At 44.8% G+C, this 14,909-nt stretch overlaps 1 protein-coding gene across 1 annotated transcript in view; it reads left to right on the forward strand.

The window, feature by feature from the left end:
• Positions 1 to 2,602: 2,602 nt before the first annotated feature.
• Positions 2,603 to 14,909, forward strand: part of WWTR1 (WW domain containing transcription regulator 1) — a 135,604-nt gene continuing 123,297 nt past the window's right edge. Inside the window, exons 1-2 of the mRNA XM_060638925.3 lie at positions 2,603 to 2,884; positions 3,312 to 3,745. Coding sequence (XP_060494908.1) covers positions 3,315 to 3,745 — 431 coding nt within the window. The 5' untranslated portion in view covers positions 2,603 to 2,884; positions 3,312 to 3,314. The remainder of the gene's footprint in view (positions 2,885 to 3,311; positions 3,746 to 14,909) is intronic.

Consider the following 14,909-nt stretch of genomic DNA (forward strand, 5'->3'; position numbering starts at 1 on the left):
ACTATACATCACATAGGGTATTTGAAAACTGGGGGTTTTCCCTTTGACTTATCCTCTGGTCTGGGCAATTTCCATTTCAGGCATCTACTTCTCTGTCTTCCACTATTTCTTAAAGCTTGGCAAGGAATGGAGACCCATCCAATCCCAACTGTGATTCTCACTGGCTGATTCTCATGGCTCCCTTAGCATTTTCTTCTTCTCTGGTAGCTGCCAGGTACCCTTTACAAAGCAGGCCCTTCCTTCTTGGGTGAGAACCTTCCTGGAGTAAGGCTGGACTCAGTTTCCATCCTTAAATCATTAAGTCAGCCTTGTGGCTTCTGATTAGTAACCATCTGGTCCTAGTCACTTCCTCTAGTTCCATAATTCATTGCCCCAATTGTTATAACTGTGGTGGCTTCTGATGATGGCTTGCAAAGATACTGTTTCCCATAGAGTGACCTGTGGTAGCTTCCCCCTTCCTTCTGCTGGTCCTATGGGCAGAGAACTTAGCCACACAGGAAATCTGGGGTTCCTGAGTCTCTTGAAAGGAGCTATGCTCTGTCTGCTTATCTTTGAAGGTGACTCACACGGCTATCTTTCTCTAAGGCAGCCCTGATTTTTCCCACTCTGTGCGGAGTCTGGAATCGGAACACACCTTCAAGTGCAGATGATGGGGTGAGGGGTGCCTCATTTTGGTGGCTCTGCTCTACTGTGGGCAGTGACAGGGAGTAGCCATTCAGGGAATGGCCCCCAAATATAGTATTCCCCTGTCTCCAAGGCAAAACTATGGGGTGGTCTTGTCTTCCCTGTAAACTTTTCTCCTTCAAGGCAACTCCAGATTTTGACTTTATTTCACCCTTATAAAAATGTCGAGGTACAATACCTGCACTTAATACAATTCTATTTTATTTAACAAGCAGGTCTACAGATGGCTAGGTGCTCTTTAAAGTGTTTTACATATCTTCTTTGATTTAGGTAGGCTGAGGTCCTGATAAATCCATTGTAAATTGAAAATATCGTAAGTTGAAAATGCATTTAATAGGGAAGCATCATAACTTAGCCTCACCTATCTTAAATGTGCTCAGAACACTTAACCTTAGCCTGCAGCGGGGCAAAATCATCTCACGCAAAGCCCATTTTATAATAAAGTGTGGAATGTCTCCAGTAACTTATTGACTACTGTGTGAAAGCGAATGACAGTTGTCACAGGGTTGCGGAATAGCTGCAGATGTAAGTTGTTTACCCTTCTGAGGGCAGAGCTGAGCGGGAGCTGTGGCTGTTGCTGCCCAGCATCACGGGGGATGGTACTGCGTATCGCTAGCCTGGGGAAAGATCAAAATTCAAAATTCGAGGTAAAGTTTGAAGGTATATCCTTTTTGCACCATCCTAAAGTCAAGAAATCCTAAGTCCAACCACGGCGAAGTCCCGGTTGTATGTATATTGCCTCATTTGATTTATTTCACAAACTTCTGTTTGAATCAAGTGGGGTGGGGTAGGGGCTTTGTGAAACGTGACTTACCTCGCAGCCGCTTCCCCCTCCCTCTTTCCCCACCCCGGAGAGGGGACTAGGGAACGAAGGAATTGAGCTGCTCCGAAGGCCAAGGCCGCCTCCTACTTCCCGCAGTTGTCTCGCCAGGCTAGATCTAGGGGCTGGGGGTCTCCACCCCTCTCCTAGATCCAGTCGGTGGGAGGGTGCGTGGTTTTTTCCGGGTCACTGGCGCACCCTCTCTACTCCCAGCCACCTGCTCGGGTTCCATCCCGGCTCCAGGCTCTCTGGAGGGCGTCGGGGACATTCCAATCCTCCCACAACCGCGCGGATGTCGCGGGGGAGGGGGGCGCGATTGCTCTCCCTTTCCAGCACCCAGCTTTGACCAGGTTTCTTCTTCAATTTCTAGTGACCTGAGTAACCCGTAGAGGAGATTTAGGTTGGATGAATGGATTGAACGTTGTTTGTTTACAACGCACCCATTGACGAATCCGCATCTCTAGTGACAGAGGCACTTTCTGGGCACCGTCTGCGCTTTAGCAGACAACTGCAAGCCAAACAGCCAAGATGCCTCCTCGCCAGACCAAATATGGTCACAAGCGCTAAGCAGACTCCCGTGGAAAGGCTGGCCTTGTCTCCCCGCGCCAGGGCGCACCCGAGCCCGCCCTCAGGCAGAATCTCAGATCAGTGCGGCGCTCTGCGCGCTCCAGGCCTCTCCGCCGCGGAGGAAGGGAGGGCGCGGCACCCAGGACCGGCCCTTCCTCGGCCTGGGCCGCTCACTCGCGTGCCCTCCGCCGCCCCCAGCCTTAGTTTCGGTCCACAAGTCCTTGATTAAACAGGCGCAGGCCACTTTCCCTTTGATCCCGCCCTAAGTCCGTAGTAAACTCAAAGGAATGCAGGTCCAGGGCTCCGCGGGAGAGGTCCGCGCGCCCGGGAGGAGTGGGTGGGGGGCACCAGTCTCCTCTTACCCGGCAAAGTACCTAACACGCCCAGGGGTTTCTGGAGCCGGGTGGGGGAGGAGACGGTGGAGGAGAAGGAAGGGGCGGGACGAGAGGAGGCAGGCAGGCTCAGGACTTGAAGGTCATGCATAATTCAACAGCTCAACTTTCGGGCCCGCCTCTTTTCTGGGAGTGGGAGTTCGCTCCAAACTTTGTTTATGGGACAGTCCGGGAGCCGCGGCGGCCGCGCTGTCTGCTTCTCCTCCGCCTCCTTCTCGCGGGGCGCGAACGCCTGAGGCCAGTTCGGGGGATGTGAGAGCCGAAGCCCCTCGGCTGCCAGGCTCCGAGTCGGGATTTGCCAGCCGGGCCCCAGCTACATCCCTGCGAGCTCGGGACGCACCCGAGCGACTGAGGCCCGACGGCGAGTTCGGGCGGGACGGCGGCTGCCGCACGCCCAGACTCGGCTTCGCTGCGCGCCCAGGTAGAGCCCGCTGGAGCGCGCCCGCTCACCCCGCTCCACCCCGGGGTGCCTGGGCTCCTTGGGCTTCCGGCGTCGAGACATCGTGGAGCTGGTTTGGGTTTAAACTTTGGGGGGGCTGCCTGCCGGGGAAAGTTGCGACCTGTCCTTTGCCACCAGCAGTGCAGCAACCTCCTGAGTGCAGTTACTCCCCCTCCCCCGCCTTTCCTTCTCCTCCTCCTCCCGGCAACTTATTTGCTTCAAGAAAGTTGCATAATTCTCCAGCCTTGGAGGGACCCCTCCCCCATCCGGCTGGCCTTACCGCTGAGTGTCTGGGGTTTTGAGGCGGACACCTATCTGTTTCCACTTTTTCTTTTGTTTCTATTCTGCCTCCGAACCCCTTCCTCCGACTTTAAATGAAAGGCTGATCTGCCCTCCTTTCTCCTTGCAGAAGATGAATCCGGCCTCGGTGCCCCCTCCGCTCCCGCCACCCGGGCAGCAAGTGATCCACGTCACGCAGGACCTAGACACGGACCTCGAAGCTCTCTTCAACTCGGTCATGAACCCCAAGCCCAGCTCGTGGCGGAAGAAGATCCTGCCCGAGTCGTTCTTCAAGGAGCCTGACTCTGGCTCGCATTCGCGCCAATCGAGCACCGACTCGTCCGGCGGCCACCCTGGGCCCCGGCTAGCCAGCGGCGCCCAGCACGTCCGCTCGCACTCGTCGCCCGCGTCCCTGCAGCTGGGCACCGGCGCGGGGGCTGCAGGCAGTCCAGCGCAGCAACATGCGCACCTCCGCCAGCAGTCCTACGATGTGACCGACGAGCTGCCGCTGCCCCCGGGCTGGGAGATGACCTTCACGGCCACTGGCCAGAGGTACTTCCTCAAGTAAGTCAGCTTGAAGCCAGGGGGGCACAGAGTCTCGGTGCCCAGGGTGTGCATGCTTGTTGGTGTGCGTTGCGTTTGTGTGTGTGTGTGTTGCGTTTGTGTGTGTGTGTGTGTGTGTGTGTTCTGTGTGCCCTTACACGTTTCTTTCCGAAAGATAAGGGAAACTGGAAATAGGGAGTGAGTCTCTGGGTGTTGGAATGGTAAAGGATCAGAAGTAGAGAGTCTGGAAAGGTTCTTCCGGGGTCCTGGAAGTCCCAAGAGATTGCCGACCTGGAAACTCATAGAGGTAAGAGGAGAAAAAAAAAAGTTTTGGAGTGATTCTCCTGAAACACATAGGTTTCCCTGAATCTGGAATATTGATATAGACTTCTGGGCACAAACCCTTACACCCTTACCTGTCCACTCCAAGTCAGATGCCCCCGAGCCTGGTCCATTGGGATGTGACACGGAAATAAATTCGAGAAAATTTCTGAGGCTTGGGAAAGAGGGGGACTCTTGGGAGTGTAGGTGGTCTGCAGGCTCTCCATTCTTGGGAAAAGCAAGCTAGAGAAGCGAACACTGCCTGATAGGCCTTATTGCTCCCAGCTGAGTGATGTAATGACCACACAGCACAGTGATGTAATGAGCAACTCCGTGGTGAAGTAGTTGTGGGCTGGAAAATCAATTGTGTGGAAATTGGGTCAGGAGTTTTATTGTGTCGCACTTAGTAACCTAAAATACCATCGAATCAGGAGCCTGTTTTGTCATTCTTCTTTCCTTCCACATTGTTAGGGCTTTTTGATGTAATGACTTTTACATTAGATTCAAATTAGACTGTACAGGAAAATACATTCACAGACATGAAGAAGATTGTTTCAATTATGGTACCCTAAGGTAATTCTATTACAAAAGAGAAATCAAGTTGGAACTTGAAATGTAACCAGTGAGGTCAAGGGTGGGGGCCGGGTCAGGCTATTGATGGTCTAGATGGAGGTTGTGCCAGCTGGTCCACTTGATTCATGATTGCCTTGCACTGGTTGGCAGTTCTCTGCCATGGAGGGAAACTCCTCATCTTAGAACTTGCCTTAGCTTTTATTTTATTTTATTTTATTTTATTTTATTTTATTTTATTTTTTTATTATTAATTTTTTTTAACATTTATTCATTTTTGAGAGAGAGAGAGAGCTCAGGCAGAGGAGGGACAAAGACCGTGAGGGAGACACAGACTCCAAAGCAGGTTCCAGGCTCTGAGCTGTTAGCACAGAGCTCGACGCGGGGTCTCGAACCCACAAACCGTGAGATCATGACCTGAGCTGAAGTTAGACGCTTAACCAACTGAGGCACCTAGGCACCCCCTTAGAGTTTATTTTAAAGCCCATATTTGATGGAGAAGCCTCAGTTTAAAAGTTATGCTAAGACATTATGTGCTATTTAGAAAATATATAATCAAGCCTTTCTTTGGTGTTCACATTTGATACTTTGCTGTCAGTTGGCACTGATAACAAATATACAGTAGTGGATGCAGTTTAGTATAGCCGAGTCTTTGACTCATCCTGGTGACCAATTCTTCCCCATCCCAAACCTGTTGACATCTTGTGCAAGGAGCAGTTCTTAATTTTGTTTCTGGGGTTGGTGTGATGCTGAGAAGCACTTGTCCTGAAACAGACTTGATGGGCATTTTATTCCACATCTGGCCTCCTCCCAGTCTTTGAGTGTTAGTGTGGACATGTACTCAATGCTTTGGCTTCTGAATGGCTGGTGGAATTCAAGTATGTGATGTAATAACATGACATTTTTCTAAATGTGATGGTATTGTTCTAAAGGATGACCTTAATTTCTATGGTACATAAAGCTCTAAAATAATATTATATTAAGTTTACTTAGGTAAATGCAGTTTTGCATATTTATTGTGACTTTTATAGAAATGGATTTAGTAATAAATACAAATAGAAAAAGGTGTGATAATTTACAGTAATTTAGGGGGATCTTTTTTGGTCTCAAATGACTTTTAAGCTGTGTTTATAAATATGCACACCACAAATATATAATACATGATCAGTATAACTGTGGTTATTAAATATATGAAGTAAGAGCTAGGCTTGCCTAATATCTGAGGAAAGCCAGGTAAAAAAGAGCCCCCCAAAGAGCAAAAAAATTTATGCACACGTTTGAATCATTGAAACTAGGGCAAAAATGGAAGTTAGCTTTGGGTTTAGAGAAAGTTGCCTCTGATTCATTTGTCCATCCCCCACAACTACAGCCACTTCACAGCCCAAAGCGGAACATATCTCCATTTCACTTTGGATAGTCAGTGAAGACCACAGCTGAAAAAATGTGGAGGGAATAGGTTAGCGTGATTTGATATGGCCCCTGGAAACTATTTGGCCAGGTAGCTAAGGGAATTTAAGAAATTAAGTCATCATGACTATTGTCTTTCAAGATAAGAAATCCTCCAGGAGTTCTCTGAATTTAGAGTGGGGGGGGGGGCTGTGTTTAACAATGGAGTACATTAAAATGTTGTATGTCATACTTTGTTATGTAGCCTCCAAAGGCAACATATTTTGCCGGATTAATAGAAGCTTGAAAAACGGTGACAACTGACCCCGAATTTTCATAAAGTCTTTTGCTCCATCATCTATGAGATGGGGCTACCAATAACATCCTATTATTGATTATATCAGTTGAGAGAGAGAGCGCCTTTATAAATGAGAAAGTATTTAGATATAATAAGGGCCAGTTTTTTTTGTTTTGTTTTGTTTTTTGGCTAGAAGGTGACCATATGACTTTGGAAAAGTCACGTGGTTATTTAATGGCAGACTCTGGACTGGATCTGTTGACCTCTACTTACAGAGCAGTTTTCCATTTTCCTCACTCCCACCTTTATCCCCCATGTCACTTCCCCTGCTGAACAATGAGCTTTATGGGAAACAAAGCCTGGACTTTAAGAAGCTTTAAAAAGCTTTTTGTCATTTACTTAGGTAAGATTGTTCCTAGGTATATGATGTAATGACTTTCTGTTATCTGTTAAAGGGGACCTTCCCTGAGCCGTCACACTTTTCCTGTGTTGTTTCTTTAGAGCCACATGTAAAAGTGGAGATGTTGATGTTAAAACACACAGCCTCTGAAAATTGCTGCACTGTTCCCACTGTCCTCTAAAGCTCATAAGTCAGGCCTGGGGGGTGTAGGTGTTGGGCTCTTAGCCACCAGGCACACTGACTTTGACCACTGATCACATTAAAAATTTAAAAAAGTTCTGGTTATAAATGGGATACATGTTTATTACACATAAACTGGAAAGTAGAGGATTACAAAGAAGAAAAAAATTTGGCTTCAGTTGAACCTTACCTTCTTACAGAAAAATTTTATTTGAATAACATTCTATAGGAAAAAATATTTTACCCTCGCTCTTAAATACAATTTCAATTATAACATTTGCCTGCCACTCCCAATTTTTAGTAATAATTTTAGTGTTTTGCCTTTTCTGAAACGTGTCATAGAAAATTATTTTTGTCAAAGTGATCTATGCACTTGGTAACAAATCCAATAGTACAGAAGGACTTTTGTTGAAAAACAATGGTTTCCTTCACCTCAAGGCTCACAGAAGGAGCCTTTTAGTTTTTTTTTTTTTTTAACTGTTTCTGTACTTAATTCTTAGATTGTTACCTCTTTAACCCTGATGTGCTTTTACCACAATTTTTTTGATTTATCATCAGCTTTTAACTTCTGATTGAAAATGAGAATTTAGCTTCTTAAACTATTTTTTTCCTCTCCTAAATTTGATATTTATATTGTTTTTAGTTTGTTAGATCACATTTGTTATTTTTTGTCAATTTTTGACAGTGTTTCTTGACTCCCCATTATGTAAGTCAAGAAGGTTTGGGGGGATACCTGTCCTACCATTCTCTTTTTGTGATCACACCTCAATAGCCCAAAGCCCTGAACCCATAATCAATAAAAGTTTTGTGCTTTGCTCTTAAATTGACCTTTTTATTCGTAAATTATTATTAAAGTTGAAAATCTAGAGACATTTACATTAGTACATTTCTGTAAATATAATTTAAATGCCTTTTATATTAAGATTAAATGTTAGACTTGTTACATTGGGTCTGGTGTCAGGATTCCTGGCCAGTCACAGGAGAAACATGTGAAGCACCAAGGTCAAATGGATTCTTTCTTTTCATCAAACTCTTCATCACTTGTTTAAATTTGTATCACCTTTTAGTTTCTTCATAATTGGACCTTGACTTTCTTAAACATTTTTTCAAGCAGTTCTAATTGCCTTTTTATATATTTATATATTATTTGCCTCTCAAAATTTTTTAGGTTCTAAATCCCATCAGTTCTATCAAGTCTTGTTTCCCTAAGCTTTTATGCCCAGATTCTTTTACCTTTCTGTGCCATTCTGGATTCTGATTGTTCTCTAGGCTTACAACAGAGCTGTCATCTTGGGACTTCTCTTTTCTTCTCTCTGTGGCTGAAAGTAGTATTTCCTTTTCTCATGTCCTCCTCTTTGTTGGTTTATGCCCTCATTTTGCTGGAGTACATGCTTGAGTAACTTACTAGGGGTGCCTGGGTGGCTCAGTCGGTTAAGCGTCCAACTTGGGCTCAGGTCTGATCTCACCATTCCTGAATTGGAGCCCCGCATCAGGCACTGCGCTAACAGCTCAGAGCTTGGAGCCTGCTTTGGATTCTGTGTCTCGCTCTCTTTCTGACCCTCTTCTGCTCACACTCTGTGTCTCTCTCTCTCAAAAAATTAAGTAAACATTAAAAAAATATATATTTGTGGGAGGTAACATTTTCAAATCCATTTTTTTTTTTTTTAATGTTTATTTATTTTTGAGAGAGACAGAGACAGACTGTGAGCGGGTTAGGGGCAGAGAGAGAGGGAGACACAGAATCTGAAGCAGGCACCAGGCTCTGAGCCGTCAGCACAGAGTGTGATGCGGGGCTCCAACTCACGAGCTGTGAGATCATGACCTGAGCTGAAGTCGGAGGCTCAATCGACTGAGACCCAGGAGCCCCTCAAATCCTTTTTAATCAAAAATATTTATTTAAAAATTTGTTTTAAGGGTGCCTGGGTTGCTTAGTCAGTTAAGCACCCGACTCTCACATTTCGTGGGATCCAGTCCCATGTCAGGCTCTGCGCTTACATTGTGATCCCTGTTTGTTATTCTCTCTCTCACCCCGCCCCCCAACATGAATAAGCAAACTTAAAAAAAACAACTTGTTTTAAATTTCTTTCTTTCTTTCTTTCTTTCTTTCTTTCTTTCTTTCTTTCTTTCTTTTAAAAGTTAATTTAATTTTATTTTTGAAAGAGACAGAGCATGAGCAGGGAGGGACAGAAAGAGCGGGAGACACAGAGTCTAAAGCAGGCTCCAGGCTCTGAGCTGTCACCACAGAGCCTGATGTGGGACTCAAACTCACCAACTGTGTGTGTGCCCCTAAATTTATTTTTTTAAAGAAGAACTGACTCTGGGGGCACCTGGGTGTCTCAGTCGGTTAAGTGTCCGACTTTGGCTCAGGTCATGATCTCACAGTTTGTCTCCCTCTCTCTCTGCCCCTCGTGCTGTCTCTCTCTGTCTCTCAAAAATTGAATAAATGTTAAAAAAAAAAACATTATAGAAAAAAAAAAGAACTGACTCTGGCTTGTTTTTTTTGTTTACCTTTGGATGGCAATATAATGTAGTTGTTTTCATGAAGGGCCTTTTGTCCTTAAAAAAATATTGCCAGCTGCCTCAGTTTCCTTGTGTGTAAAATACCTATTAGTAATAGTAATACCTATTTCGGGGTATTTTGAAAGACTAGGTAAGATAACATATTTGAAGTGTCTGGCATCTAGCAGGCTTTCAGGACAAGTTTGCTCTTGCCTCCCATTTCCTCTCTCTCCACACACATACACTCTCTACCTGGTCAAAATCAGATGCAGAAACTTTGGCAATAGGTTAAGCTGGTTGTGACTCTTGGTTATAGTTACGGCTGTGGACGACAACCTAGATCTGGAATTGCAAGTCAAGTTTGTAAATTTAAAATAAGACGGAGTCAGTTTTCCTGTTAAGAAACCTAAATGGGAATGCCCACCGTGGGTAGCCTTTTACTTTAGCATCTTGGGTAGAGGATACCCAGTCCCTTCTGAGGAGGGTCTCCTTTTCTTTTTTTTTGAATCTGGCTGATGGCTACCACTTGGGCCATTTTGTGTGTGAGGTGGGAGATGTGAGTGGTGGAGGGATCAAGAAGTGGAGAGAGAAGAGGAGGGGAGGTAAGTGACATTTGATGGCCTGCTCTGTGCCAGACAAGGCAGGGAGCTGAGTCCGTGCTTTCCAGAGACACAACATCAGAATCCCCTGTGGAGCACACTCACAACGTGTGTGTAGAAACTTTTTTCTCATAATCCTAGGTGCTTTCACGTATATACTTTTTGTTAACCCTCACAGTGACCCTGTGAATAGGTACATATTACTACCTCATTTTGTTTTTGAGGAAACTGAGGCTCAGTGAAGTTGAGTAAATGGCCCAGGGTCACATATCAGGTGAGTGGCAGGGATGGGATTAGAATTGTGTGATTCTAAAACCTGTATGCCCCTGCACCATGATGCCTCATGCCAATTAGGTGCCCATAATTAGACCCTATAATTAGGTGTCCTTGGTGACCAGATAACTAGAATGGTGGATGGAGCATTAGAGTTTGTTTCTGAACTCAGTCTGGGTGGTCAAATTTGGAGTTCTTGGTGCTGGAGAGAGAGGTGTTGAGAAAAACAAACCAGCAATGGATAATATAACTACCATGCCTACTTCTATTTTATTCTTATCAAGTTTTCCACCATTATTAAATGCATATCACTTTACAGGGAACAGAGATGTGACAGGGAGGGCGGGTGACCTAATTGATGTCTGGATCCAGGTACACTTGAAGGGCTTGTTAAAAGGGTTCATTAAATAATGTTAGTAAAGTAGTTTCAAGGAAAAAAAAAACCCAGGTTGCTTCTCATTGCCTTTGTAATTGCAGAGATTGATGAGAGAGAAATTGCTGTAGAGTTTTGAGGCAGTACTGAGTCTTAGTTTTTGTTTGTTGACCTGTTGACTTAAGACTTGTAGGAATTGTAGGGGCGTCTGGGTGGCTCAGTTGGTTAAGCGGCCAACATCCGTTCAGGTCATGATCTCATGGTTGCTGAGTTCAAGCCCCCTGTCAGGCTCTGTGCTGACAGCTCAGAGCCTGGAGCCTGCTTCAGATTCTACGTCTCCTCTCTTCACCGCCCCCCCCCCCCCCAACCTCCCTCCCACACTCTCTCTCTCAAAAATAAATAAACATTAAAAAAAAAAAAGACTTGTAGGAATTACAGCCTTATATATCATTTCCTCCTTTCCCTTCCTCCTTCAATTATGTATATCTAACCACAGGAAAGGGTGATAGAGGTAAAAGGATCAACGAAGCCAAGGGATGTATTTTTTTTTTTTTTTTTTTTTGAAAGGTGGTTTGGAAGGCTGAGGACTGAAGTAATTGGCTTACTAAAGAAGGGCAGATTCTGAGAGGATGGCCCTTCCACTGGTCTGAGGGGGACTGTGCATGTTTTAGTGCATTGAAATATCAGTAGAGGAGTGTTTTCCAAAGTGTGTTCTTTGGAACCCTAGTCCATTCAGATGCTTTGTGAACATGGGATTTCCTGGACCAATAAGTTTGGGATATGTTGCATGCTCTATCCCTCTCTTGGAATTTTACAGTGTACATTAAGGACTCCAAAGTCACTTATCAGAAAAACCAGTTTGTTTTTGTTTAAGTCAGTATTTCACAAACTCATGTGATTTGAACATTTTTATTCCAAGTATCATCTACTGCCATCCACTCAGGAATGTTTTACAGACTATACTCTGGGAAACCTTTTTTGTGACTTTCATTATTTTCATAGTTGAGAGTTTCATATTTGAATCAAGTTACAGTGTTTTGTTTTCCAGTGTGCTTTGTGGATATGTATTATATTTTCATTTTTATGTCTTGATTTAATGGTTAATTATTAATGCTTGGAAATAAGTCCTAAATATCAGACAAGTGGGATATAACACAAGAAAACCAACAAATACTGTACATTGTGATAATATCATCCTGATTTTACTTTCAAAGGTATGTGTGTGTGTCCGCTAGGAGAATAGATACCAAAATGTTTATTTTACAGTGGTCCTTTCTGGAATGATGGATGATTTTTCTTGTTTACTTTCTACCTTTCTGTATGTTCTAAATGGCCTACATATTTCTTCTTAAATTGGGGAGGGGGAGTTATAAAAATGGTGGAGGAGAATGAAAGCAGAGAAGTGTGTAAAGCCAGGTGCCTGGCTAGCTTAGTGGAGCATGCAGCTCTTGATCTCAGGGTTGTGAGTTTGAGCCCCAAGTTGGATGTAGAGATTACTTAAACATAAAATCTTTAAAAAAAAAAAAAAAAGATGGAGTCGTAGATTTGGGTAGGTGTGGTAGGGTGTGGGGAAATCTCTTAGCCATAGCTCAGTAACTGAAGCTTAGAGTTTATGTTACTAAATGGATGCTCCTTCAGAACTGCTTGTTTTTCTTGTTTTGGGTTATATTCTTTCTTTTTGTTAAAAAAATTTTTTTTAAATGTTTATTCATTTTTGAGAGAGAGAGAGAGAGGGAGCCAGAGCGTGAGCCGAGGGAGGGGCAGAGAGAGAGGGAAGACACAGAATCCAAAGTAGGCTCCAGGCTCTGAGCTATCAGCACAGAACCCAATGCGGGGCTCGAACCCACAGACTGTGAGATAATGACCTGAGCTGAAGTTGGCCGCTTAACCCACTGAGCTGGCCAGGCGCCCCTGGGTTATTTTCTTTAGAGATGAACTGACACAGTAATTCCTAAAATCTTTACTGAGAATTCTCCATATCGCCTCAGGATAAGAAGTAGGATTATGGCAGATCCTTAGGTCACACGAAATTTCCTTTAGCTTATTCTTTATTTGCATGCACTCCTTCCTGAACTTCTAGCTTTTATTTAATGTTCCATCCTGGCACAGCAGATGATAAATACGAAAGGAAGAAATGATATTCACTTCTTGGCAGTATTGGATGAAGTGCAGTTGGGAAATATATGTAAAGTGCTTCATGCTGTGGCTGGCATAGTAATCACGGCTGAAAGTTTATGACTGTTATTGTTCCCAGTAGAGAGGGCGGTGGGGGTGCCATCTCCAAAGACATTTCCTTCATGCCACTGAAAGGATCTTTGGCTGTTTTTCAGCATCGACAATGAAAAATCACTGAACTTCTGTTGTGTGTTAGCTCCTTGCGGTATGCTGTAAGGGGAGAAATATGTGGCACGTTTTCCCACCTCAGGCAGCTGACAGTCTAGCTGGGGAGACGAGGAGAACACAGACGAAACCAGGCTAAAGAGCTGCCTCCTGACCTATGTGGGGATAGAGCCTTGAGCAGCTGCTGTCCGTGTGGTGGAAGCTCTTGGGAGGTGTGTCATAATAGGGCAATCGTTTCTATTATGGTTACGGGTCTGAAACTTGCAGCCGTGCTGAACGTCTCCTAGTTCTCCCATTGGCTGTCCTCCCTTTGGCCGTAGGAACTTGGCATCATCTATTACCTGTGCCTGGAACATTATTTTCTTGCTTTTTGCCTGGTTGACTCCTATGCTACCTTCAGGCATCAGCTTCGATGCTACTCCTGCAGGAGGTTTTTCCCAGACTCACAGCCTTTCACGCTAGTTTGTTTATTTGTTTAAATGTTTATTTCTTTTTTAGAGAGAGAGAGAGAGAGAGAGAGAGAGAGAGAACACACACACACACACACACACACACACACGTGTATGGGGGTGGGGCAGAGAGAGGGAGATAGAGGTTCCAAAGTGGGCTCTGTGCTGACAGCAGAGAGCCCAATGCAGGGCTTGAACTCATGAACCGTGAGATCATGACCTGAGCCGAAGTCCAAGGCTTAACTGACTGAGCCACCCAGGTGTCCCTGCCTGCCCTCCCCAACACACCAGTTTAGATGCTCTGGCTATTGTTCTCCCATAGCCCTGTGTCTCCCTAGCCGCAAAACTACTGCCATGTTTCTATTTAATTGTTTCTGTTTGTCGCTACGCTATAACCTCTGTGAGGGCAGGGTTGATATTTGTTTTGCCTGTCATTGTATGACTTGAGCACAGTGCCCATCAAATAGGTGGGTGCATGATAAGGAGGGGATCCTTTAATGCTTTCTTCTGACCATTTGCATTGCAAGCTTGTACACTAGCATTCCTCATGGGAATCTACCATGCTCAGGAGTGTAATTTCATCTTGTCCGTGCCCCTTGGACCGAAAGTTTAGAATCATAGTTCCTCATACTATGATGCAGCTGAGAGGAAGATGAATGAAGAGAGGGTGTTCAGAGAAGTCTGTAAAGGTGGTTGGACATAAGTGGGCCTTGAAAAATGGGAAGAAAATGGGTAGGTGAGCAAAGAGGCCTTCTAGGAAAGAGGAGGTAGGAAGAGAAGTTCAGGGGCAGAAATGCCAAGGGTGTGTTTTTAGACCAAGAAAAGTCTGTCCTGACTTGGATTAAAAGGTAAGTGATGGTTGGTGGATGACTGTACATACCATTGAGACTTTGGAACGTCACTCAGCTAGAATGAGCACATTGACTTTTTGCTAGTAAATGTCAATTTTCTCATCCCCTAATTTTGAGATACTCGAATCCTAGCTTTATCTAAATGTAGCGTAAGACCCCACCATTATCTCCTATGTTGAGATCTTCCCAGTTGTTTGAGGAACTAAGGATTTTATACTGATTTAAAAGAGTCAGTAGAGCCTTTCATTACAGTTCATCCGTTCATCTGACCATCCATAGACGTATCCATCAGCCATCTACTCAATTTAGCTTGTGCTGTGCCACAGTAGTGTGTGATCTTTGCTTTCCAAGTTAGTAGGCTATGAGGCTACCCTTGACTCAGGCCCACCCCCACTGAATCTGCCATTTCTGCTTATAATTGAATAGCCTGTGGGTCTGGCTGCTCCTGGAATACTCTCTTGTGGTTTTGGATAGTTTCTCACTTTCTCTGAGGCTGATCAAGTGGGCACAGGCAAAATTGAGATTCTTGTAGCACAGTTATCCCACCGAAGCCCAGCTAGGCCCTGGTCCCCTGAGGATGCCTGGATGGAGCAGCTGGGGGCCTTCCTCTCAGGCACATCCTTCCTAAACTCTTAGTAAAGCCTAC

Source organism: Panthera onca, chromosome C2, assembly GCF_046562875.1.
Source record: "Panthera onca isolate mPanOnc1 chromosome C2, mPanOnc1 haplotype 2, whole genome shotgun sequence".
NCBI classification, from domain to species: domain Eukaryota; kingdom Metazoa; phylum Chordata; class Mammalia; order Carnivora; family Felidae; genus Panthera; species Panthera onca.